Source organism: Melanotaenia boesemani, chromosome 8 (genome assembly GCF_017639745.1).
Source record: "Melanotaenia boesemani isolate fMelBoe1 chromosome 8, fMelBoe1.pri, whole genome shotgun sequence".
NCBI lineage: Eukaryota > Metazoa > Chordata > Actinopteri > Atheriniformes > Melanotaeniidae > Melanotaenia > Melanotaenia boesemani.
Window position 1 is genome coordinate 36680868 of NC_055689.1, and position 9573 is coordinate 36690440.

The following is a 9573-nucleotide window of genomic DNA, read 5'->3' on the forward strand; positions in this document are numbered from 1 at the left end:
CTGATGTTTCCTTCTGGATCTCTGACAGAGGAGATGGTTGTTTTCTCCTTATTTGTTTTTAACTAATTAGCCAGGAACCTTCCAGATTTGTTGCCATGCTCAAAATTCTCCAAGCGAAGTCTTTGCACCAAGAATTGTCTTTTTATCTATTATTTCATTAAATTCAAGTTTAGCTTTCCTTATAGCATTTAGTGTGTGTTCTTCTGGGGAGACATGGTAAGCTCCTCTAAGGATTTAATTCTGAGTTCTAACTTTGAAATTCTCAAAGTTTCCTTCTTTTTCTTATGAGAAGAAAAGGAAATTATTTTCCCTCTCATTACTGCTTTTCCTGCTTCCCAAAGAACACACACTGAAGTTTCTTGCAAGTCGTTATTTTCTAGATATAAGGACCATTCTCTTTTAAAGTAGCTGATAAACTCAGGATCTTTAAGTAATGACTTATTAAATCTCCAGTTTCTAGTTGCTGGTTTATTGCTCTTACTTCTCAGAGTGAATGATACTGGTGCGTGATCACTAATGCTAATAGGATGGATTCTGATTTCTGACATGTCATTCATCAGCGAGCTGCTAGTTAAGAAATAATCTAATCTAGAATAGGAATGGTGGACTGAAGAGAAGAAGGTGTATTCTCTTAAGGTGGGATGGTGAGAGCGCCAAGCATCACAGAGACCAAAATCCTTCATGTACTGTTTTACAGTTTCTGAGGATTTCCAGACTCGATGAGCTCCTGTGGTACTTTGTTTGTCCAGTATAATGTTAAAATCACCTCCTATAATTAATGTGTTATCTGAGTGACCATAGAGGTGAAGAGGAAGTGAAAGAAGGAGGATCATCTACTTTTGGACCATATATATTTGCAATACATAATTTAACATTTTGAATAGATAATGTAACTATTATAAATCTGCCTTCTGGATCTATGATTGTATTATCTATGTCAAAATTTAACCTTCTATTAATAAGAGTTGCTACTCCTCTTTGCCTAGAATTATAACAAGCTGAATACACGTGTGGAAACTGGGTTGTTGAGAGAAGATCTATTGTTGAGTTTGATAAATGAGTCTCTTGGAGTAATATTATATCTGCTTTCATTTCTTGCAAACGATTAAAAATGTTTAACCTCTTTTCCCTTGTGCCAGCTCCACGCACATTCCAAATGACAAATGTGAGTTTGTCCATGAACCAACCACAGAGATAAGGCTATATGCAAATTACTGAAGCGTGTGTGCGTGCGTGCATCCCACTGCTTCTCTGCGTGCATGTGTGTCTGCCAGCTGGTTGTGACAGGGATGTATGTGCGCTTGTGCTGTTCTGTGTGTGTTCCTGTGAATCATGAAAAGTGCTGATGTGTATATAATATAATGACAAGTGTTACCGTTAACCGTTAAAGGGTCGGAGAGAAGAAGTGTAAAGAGTGAAAAGAGAGACAGTGCCAAAGAAAAAAGTAATTTAAAAAACGCATCTGTGCTGAGAGCAGTGTAGTGGAGACGGGCAGTGGATTTACTGTTAACTAAATTATGTTTTATGGCAGTTTTAACGATATAACATGATCTAGTGAGAAAACAGGAAAATTAAAGCACATACCAAGTCAGTAGAGCCACTGAGTGATGTCCGGGTCGCGGTACAGCTGTCCATTAATAAATAATTTATCCACCGCGATGACAGCGCGAGCACCTTCAGTGATGGATTTCTTCCTGATGGGAAACAAGACTCTCCGTCGGTCCAGAATCTCTCTGGGATATCGTTCATTTACTCCAAAGTTGGTTCCCTTCAGTTCGCTGCCCTGGTTCTTCAACTGCTCCTTCTGTTTGAAGCTGACGAACTTCGCTACAGTAGGTCTTAGTCTGCTGGACCCGGGTTACCTCCCTCCGAGCCTATGGACTCTGTAAAAGGAGATGTTTTTCACCGTTTCCTCCGGGAGCTTCAGGTGGGTTTTGATGAAGTTTTTCACCGTGGTCTCGGGGTCCTCCTCCGTCTGCTCTGGAATCCCTGCAAATACCAGGTTCTCTCTCATGCTCCGCGCCTGCAGATCGATCACCGTTTCCTTCATCTTCTTGTTTTCTTCCGAGAGACGGGTCAAGCCCTCGGTGAGGGATTTTACCGACTCTGAGACCGGCATTTTCTACAGCCAGAGTTTCCACCTGCTTCTGGCTGAATTTTAATGATTCACATAGCGCCTGGAACTCCTTGTAGAGAATTTCTACCAGGCTCAAACGCGCATCAAAACTACTGAGTTTCTTATCTATAGAGATCAGAACATCCGTTGAGTTGTTCCCCGGTGGTGAAATAGCTCCAGGTGAATCCTCATTTCGCTGTCTCTTGGCCTTGGATGAGGTGGAGGGGGTGGAGGTGTTGTTTGGTTTCCCCATGACGATTCTGTCGTAACAACGATCTATAAAATCTGTCAGGCTGGCCAAATCCTCCCTGCTGTGCTCCAGAGTGTACCTTTTAAAGACACTATTTTTCTACTTTAAAGAATATTTTGATTAGGCTGGCACAAAATACAATTGAATGAAAACATAAATGTTTGGGCGTGCCTAGTTTGAATCTGCCGTCTCCCCAGAAACTACACCACCTAAAGCATTAGCGTCACTTAATGGTAAATGCATTTGTTGCATTATTTGTCATCTATAGTAAATTAAAGTTTAATATTTTACTAAAATTGTTGCCACATAGTTTGTCTATGATTAAATAAAAACACCTGTTTTTCCAAACACGGTGAATAATCGTGATTAATAATCGTGATTAATAATCGTGATTACAATATTGATCAAAATAATCTTGATTATTATTTTGGTCAAAATCGTCCAGCCATACTGACCAGATGCTCGAGCCACTCTTGGAAAAGAGATTTTTAGTCTCAGTGAAGCTTGTGATGGTTAAATAAGTAATAATATAAATATTAAGTCCTATTTTTTCTTTTTTGGGAATCCTAGTAATTAACCTAAACTAAAATCTTTCTTCATGTTTTTCATTTGTCCCTTTATCCCTCCAGAGGTTCTACATCAATATGTCTACAAGGTGGATGAAGCTCTTCAAGATGACCAGCAGCTGTGCAAGCAGAACTCAAACCTGGACCAGGAGCAACCAGAGTCTGCTCGTATTAAAGAGGAAGAGGAGGAACTCCTCAGCAGTCAGGAGGAAGAGCAGCTTTGGCTGAAGGATGAAACTGATCAGTTTTCAATACCGGCTGCTCATGAGGAAGATGGTCACAGTGATCCAGAACCAAACAGGGACCATATTCCCTCTTACAGTCCTCCTGCAGACCAACATTCACCTTTAGAGGAAAGCATGGTTGAAGACTCAGGACCAACAACGTGTGCAGATACACAGCCAGAAAAGAGCTGTCTAACGGAGACAAATGAGAACGTAGGAGAGTCCTTTCTGTTAGAAAGTCATTGTAATGAAAGAGATGAGAAACAACATTCCTGCAAGTTCTGTGGGAAACAATTTAAAATTAAAAGTAAGTTAAGTGTTCATGTAAGAATTCACACAGGAGAGAGACCGTACTCTTGTCAAAATTGTGGGAAATGTTTCACTCAAAATACTTATTTGGTGAACCACATGACAACTCACACAGGTGTGAAGCCATTTTTTTGTCCAACATGTGGAAAATGTTTCAGTCAAAATGAACATTTAAAGTACCACATGAACTCTAACAGAGGATGTCAAAAGCCACCTTCTAGATTTGTTAACATAAAATCCCTTGAAAGACAAAAAACAGTCCACAGAGATGGGAAACAACTTTTCTGCAAATTCTGTGGGAAACGATTTAAAATTAAAAGTCGGTTAATTGTTCATGTAAGAACTCATGCAGGTCAGAAGCCATATTCTTGTCAAATATGTGGGAAATGTTTTAGTCAAAATTGTTATTTGTTGAGTCACATGAGGATTCACTCAGGAGAGAAGCCATATTCTTGTCAAACATGTGGGAAATGTTTCACTCAAAGTAGTTATTTGGTGAACCACATGAGAATTCACACAGGTGTGAAGCCATTTTTTTGTCCAATATGTGTAAAATGTTACGGTCGCCAGAGTACTTTGATGCGCCACATGAGAATTCACACAGGTGAGAAGCCGTATTCTTGTCAAACATGTGGAAAATGTTTCAGTCAAAATGAACATTTAAAGTTCCACATGAGCTCTAACAGAGGATGTCAAAAGCCACCTTCTATATGTGGGAAATGATTCAGTCTAAATCACGTGTCAAATTTAAGACCCGCGGGCCACATCCGGGCTGTGAATAAACTATCTTTGGCCTGCATGATCATATCTAATCACTATTAGAGCTGGCCTGCTGATACAGCACACGTACCACCATAATACTACAAGTCCCACAATGCACTGCTAGTACGTTTGCAATCACAGGCCTGCAAACGAGTGCCTCACCGATTCTCCAGAAACCTGACGGAGCTGCTCACCTTTGTCAACAACCCCTCTCCCCAGAAAATGGCTAAAGGAAAAGTGGACTTTGTAAACAGAGAATATGTTTGTGGATGTAAAGGACAAAGCTGTGTGTCTTCTGTGTGGAGACAGAGAGGCTGGAATGAAGGAATACAACGTAAGAAGACACCTTGAAATGAAGCACCACCACAAAAACAAGCATCTGGAAACAAAGACTCCAGAAGTAGAAGAGGTATTAACCCTTTAGGATCCAGAGTTTTTAGAAGTTTTTAAGGGAACCTGAGAAGAAATGTTGAATATGAACCAGAGTTTGAGTAGTAGTAGAAGTAAAATTACACATCTAGTTTCATATTGGTAGCCATATTAGACGCTTAAGCTATGATGCATTTACATACATACACACATATATATATATATATATACACTGCTCACAAAAATTAAAGGAGCACTTTAAAGAAACACATTAGATACATCAGATCTCAATATGAAGTTGGATATCTATACAAATAACGACAGGGCAATGTCTTAGGAACAAAAGGATGCCAAGTCTTTTAATGGAAATAAAAGTTTTCAGCCTACAGAGGGCTCAATTGTGTAGACACCCTAAAATCAGAGTGAAATGAAGATGTGGCAGGCTAGTCCATTTTTTCAAAAACTTAATTTCTGCAACTCAAAATGCTTTTCAGTATCTTGTGTGGCCCCCACGAGCTTGTATGCATGCTTGACAACGTCGCGGCATGCTCCTAATGAGACGACGGATGGTGTCTTGTGGCATTTCCTCCCAGATCTGTGTGAGGGCATCCCTGAGCTGTTGTACAGTCTGAGGAGCAACTTGGCGGCGCCTAATGGATCGAAACATAATGTCCCACACATGTTCTATTGGGTTTAAGTCAGGGGATCGTGAAGGCCATTCAATTGTTTCAATTCCTTCATCCTCCAGGTACTGCCTGCATACTCTTGCCACATGAGGCCGGGCATTGTCGTGCATTAGGAGGAAACCAGGACCTACTGCACCAGCGTAGGGTCTGACAATGGGTTGAAGGATTTCATCTCGATACCTTATGGCAGTCAGAGAACCATTTCCTAGGCAGTAGAGGTCTGTGCGTCCCTCCATGGATATGCCTCCCCAGACTATCACTGACCCACCACCAAACCTGTCATGTTGAACGACGTTGCAGGCAGCATAACGTTCTCCTTGTCTTCTCCAGACTCTTTCACGTCTATCACAGGTGCTCAGGGTGAACCTGCTCTCGTCTGTGAAAAGTACAGGGCGCCAGTGGAGGACTTGCCAATTCTGGTGTTCTTCAGCAAGTGCCAGTCGAGCTCCACGGTGCTGGGCAGTGAGCACAGGGCCCACTACAGGACGTCGGGCCCTCAGGCCACCTTCATGAAGTCTGTTCCTGATTGTTTGGGTAGAGACATTCACACCAGTGGCCCTCTGGAGGTCATTCTGTAGGGCACGAGCAGTGCTCAGCCTGTGCCGCCTTGCACAAAGGAGCAGGTATCGGTCTTGCTGATGGCTTGAGGACCTTCTACGGCCCTGTCCAGCTCTCCGAGAATAACCACCAGTCTCCTGAAATCTCCTCCATGTTCTGGAGATTGTGCTGGGAGACACATTAAACCTTCTTGCTGCAGCACGTGTGGATGTGCCATCCTGGAGAAGTTGGACAACCTGTGCAACTTCTGTAGGGTTAAGGAATCGCCTCATACTGCCAGTAGAGATAATTACTCAAGCCAAAACCAGCACGAGTGAAAAATCAGCCAAAAAAGATCAAGAGGGAGAAACTTGAAATGACCTCCACATGTAAAACCAGTCCTGTTTTGAGGGTTTTCTGATTGTTGCCACTGTGGTGCACCTGTTGTTAAATCCATGAACACCAATACAGCTGAAAGTGATTAACGATGCCCTCAGCTGCTTAACCAACCAGAAAATTATCAGACAGGTTTAACTGATTTCATGCCAGGCCCAATAGAAAAAGTGTTCCTTTAATTTTTGTGAGCAGTGTATTTATTTATTTATTTTTTTTTATATACATATATTTATATCTACAGAGAAAACTTATTGCAGCTACTTGTATCAGTGATTTTGTTCTTTCAGTAACTACCCACAACTGGTGACCATAAGGTGAAGGGTAGGAACGTAGATCAGCCAGTAGATCTAAAACGTCACCAACAAACTCCTTCTACACCAATACAGACTGATGCAGAGTCTGTATCGATCTGCCTGTCAATCTCACGCTCCATCCTTCCCTCACTCATGAAGAAGATAAGAACTCCTCCACTTGGGCAGGACCTCATTCCTGACCTGGAGAGGACACCCTTTTCTGGCTGAAGACCATCGTCTAGAATTTGGAGGTGCTGATTCTCGTCCCAGTCGCATTACTCTCAGCTGTGAAGCACGCCAGCGAGAGCTGGAGATCACGGACTGAAGAAGCCAACAGAACCACATCATCTGCAAAAGGAAGAAACTCGAGAGGCGTCCTGAGTTCACCAAACTGGATCCCCTGAACACCTCAGCTGATCCTAGAAATTCTGTCCATAAAAGTAATGAACAGAATTGGTGACAAATGGCAGCCTTGGAGGAGTTCAACCATCACCGGAAACGACTGATTTACTGCCGGCGATGTGGACCAAGCTCTGACACCGGTTGTACAGGGACCGGACTGCTCGTACAAGAGGGTCCGGCACTACTCCCAGAGTACCCCCCACAGGAGTCCCCAGGGGACACGGTCAAACGCCTTCACTAGGTCCACACAACACATGTAGACTGGTTGGGTGAACTCCCACGACCCCTCTAAGACCCTGAAGAGGGTTTAGACCTGGTCCACTGTTCCAGGACCGGGATGAAAACCATACTGCTCCTAAATCCAGGGCTCATCTATTCAATGGACCCTCCTCTCCAGGAGCCCTGAATAGATCTTTCCAGGGAGGCTGAGGAGTGTGATCTACCTGACATACACACTCACATTACTTGTACATAGAAAACCAGATACTGTGGTAGTTTTTTTTTACGTTATTTCTTAAATAAAGTCTCATTTTATCTTATCATTATGTATATACTATGTTTGGATTCTTGTAGTAAAGTAATAAAATATATATTTTATTAGAGTGTAATGATGTAGAAAACAGTGATGTTTACTTTATTTACACCTGTACAAAGAACCCAGACTGAATCCTGACAAACCATAGAAGTGTAACAGTGTGTGAGGCCCTCTAGTGGACGTTGTGGAGTATTGCGTTGTCTTTGCTCCAAAGGTTTTTGTACAGAGTTTTGCTGTTTCCTGTCACTGTGGGCTGCAGAGCACAGTAGTACACAGCAGAGTCAGACACATGAAGCTTCTGGATCTTCAGAGGAACTGATGATTTGTCTCTGATCTCAGCATTAAATCTGTCTTTGCTGAACTCTGGATCATTATATCCAAATGTTGAGAAACGTCTCAGCATGTACTTTGGGAAACTATTTACTTCTTGTTTGTACCAGAACAATGTGGGAGCTGCATAACTGGTAGTAAAATCACAGCTGAGTGTAACATGGTCTCCTTCAGCAGCAGTAACATCTTCTCTTGGCTGGGTCACTGTGTCTTCTCCTTTACACTCTGAGGAAGAACAGAACATGCAGAGGAAGAGATGAATCAATAAAGATGATTGATTAAAGGAGAAGAATGAGCAGCTTTAAAGAGTTCTATTCCATGTAGAATAGATGTCATTTCCACTCATCATTGTCACTTTGAAGCATAGAAGGTGTTTTTACAAGGTAACAAATGGCAGCAGAAATGATGTGCTGTGATTTTCTGTAGAATGAACATTAAAAGCTCTTCATGTACAGCTCAGTAATGTGTTCAAGTGTTTGAAGAGGAAACATGTTGAGTTTCTATCTTACCAAAGAAAAGAGCAGCCAGAATAATCCACAGCCAATGTTCCATCTGTACAACAAGGTTTCAATCAGCAGGAGAAACTAGCTGATGTTCAACATTCAGTCTGACAATTGTTCTCTTCACAGCAGCTCTTCTTATTGACAGAAAGCTTGAACACAGTGCAGAAGTAGAGCCCCGCCTACTTCATCATGTGGCCTCTAGTGGAGGAAAAAGTTCACTTCAACAGGGAGGAAAAAGCCTTCCAGCAGAGCCTCAGTGAGCTGTTCACAGCTGACACCTAAAGGAAGAGAAAACTCTGGAAGTTTCTGATCTGATAGTTGTTCTCAGCCAAACTGTCTTCATGTTAAATATATGATTTAGTTTTCAAAGCTTCCTGGAGCTGAAAGAATCAGCAACAAGGAGAATCAGATTGAAAACAGCAGCTGTAAAACTGACAAAGAGCTGCAGGAGGACCTGATGGAGGAAGGAACTAAAGTATCAGAACAGACTGAAGGAAACCATGAAGTAAAACTACTGATTCTCACTGGAGAGTTTTGCCCTGGTTGATGCTGCAATGCTCAGGGATGTTGTTTCACAGTTAAGATCTGCAACTTGTTTTTTAGATCCCATCCCTACTGCCTTTTTTAAAACTGTCTATGGCTCTTGTGAGGAGGATTTACTGAGCATTGTGAATTGCTCTCTCCAGACGGGCGTCTTCCCTTCCCCCCTAAAGACAGCCGTGGTGACCCCTGTTCTGAAGAAGGGCAATTTAGATGCCTCACACAATAAATTTGAGAAGTTTCAGTCAGGTTTTAGGACCAATCACAGCACTGAGACGGCACTGGTCAAGGTTGTGAGTGACCTTAGGCTCAATACTGACATGAAAAAACTCTCTGTCTTAGTGTTGCTTGACCTCAGCGCAGCCTTTGACACAGTTGACCACACTATTCTTTTAAACAGACTCCACGACATGGTTGGCCTCACTGGTACTGTTTTTAACTGGTTTAAATCCTATCTAACAGATAGAGAGTTCTTTGTTAGCATGAAGGAATCCTTGTCCAAGAGCTATAGACTGACCTGTGGTGTACCCCAAGGCTCAGTTTTAGGCCCCACCCTTTTTAATCTTTACATGCTTCCTCTTGGTGATGTCATCAGGAGACACAGCATAAATTTCCACAGCTATGCCGATGACACACAGTTATATGTTGTCGTGACTCCTGATGAGCACGGGCCCATTGATGCCTTGTTAGATTGTATTTTAGATATCAGAGGGTGGATGGCAGAAAACTTCTTGCAGCTCAACCAGGACAAAACA

At 42.2% G+C, this 9573-nt stretch overlaps 1 protein-coding gene and 1 gene segment (V, D, J or C); one reads left to right on the forward strand and one right to left on the reverse strand.

Moving 5' to 3' along the window:
• Positions 1-7151, forward strand: part of LOC121645017 (zinc finger and SCAN domain-containing protein 12-like) — a 28134-nt gene extending 20983 nt beyond the window's left edge. The window contains exons 2-4 of the mRNA XM_041993288.1: positions 2996-3580; positions 3902-3985; positions 7060-7151. Coding sequence (XP_041849222.1) covers positions 2996-3580; positions 3902-3985; positions 7060-7151 — 761 coding nt within the window. The remainder of the gene's footprint in view (positions 1-2995; positions 3581-3901; positions 3986-7059) is intronic.
• Positions 7152-7529: 378 nt separating this feature from the next.
• On the reverse strand, positions 7530-8444 carry LOC121645183. The segment is given in 2 exon segments: positions 7530-8000; positions 8285-8444. Coding segments are annotated over 2 exon segments (426 nt in total).
• Positions 8445-9573: the final 1129 nt, after the last annotated feature.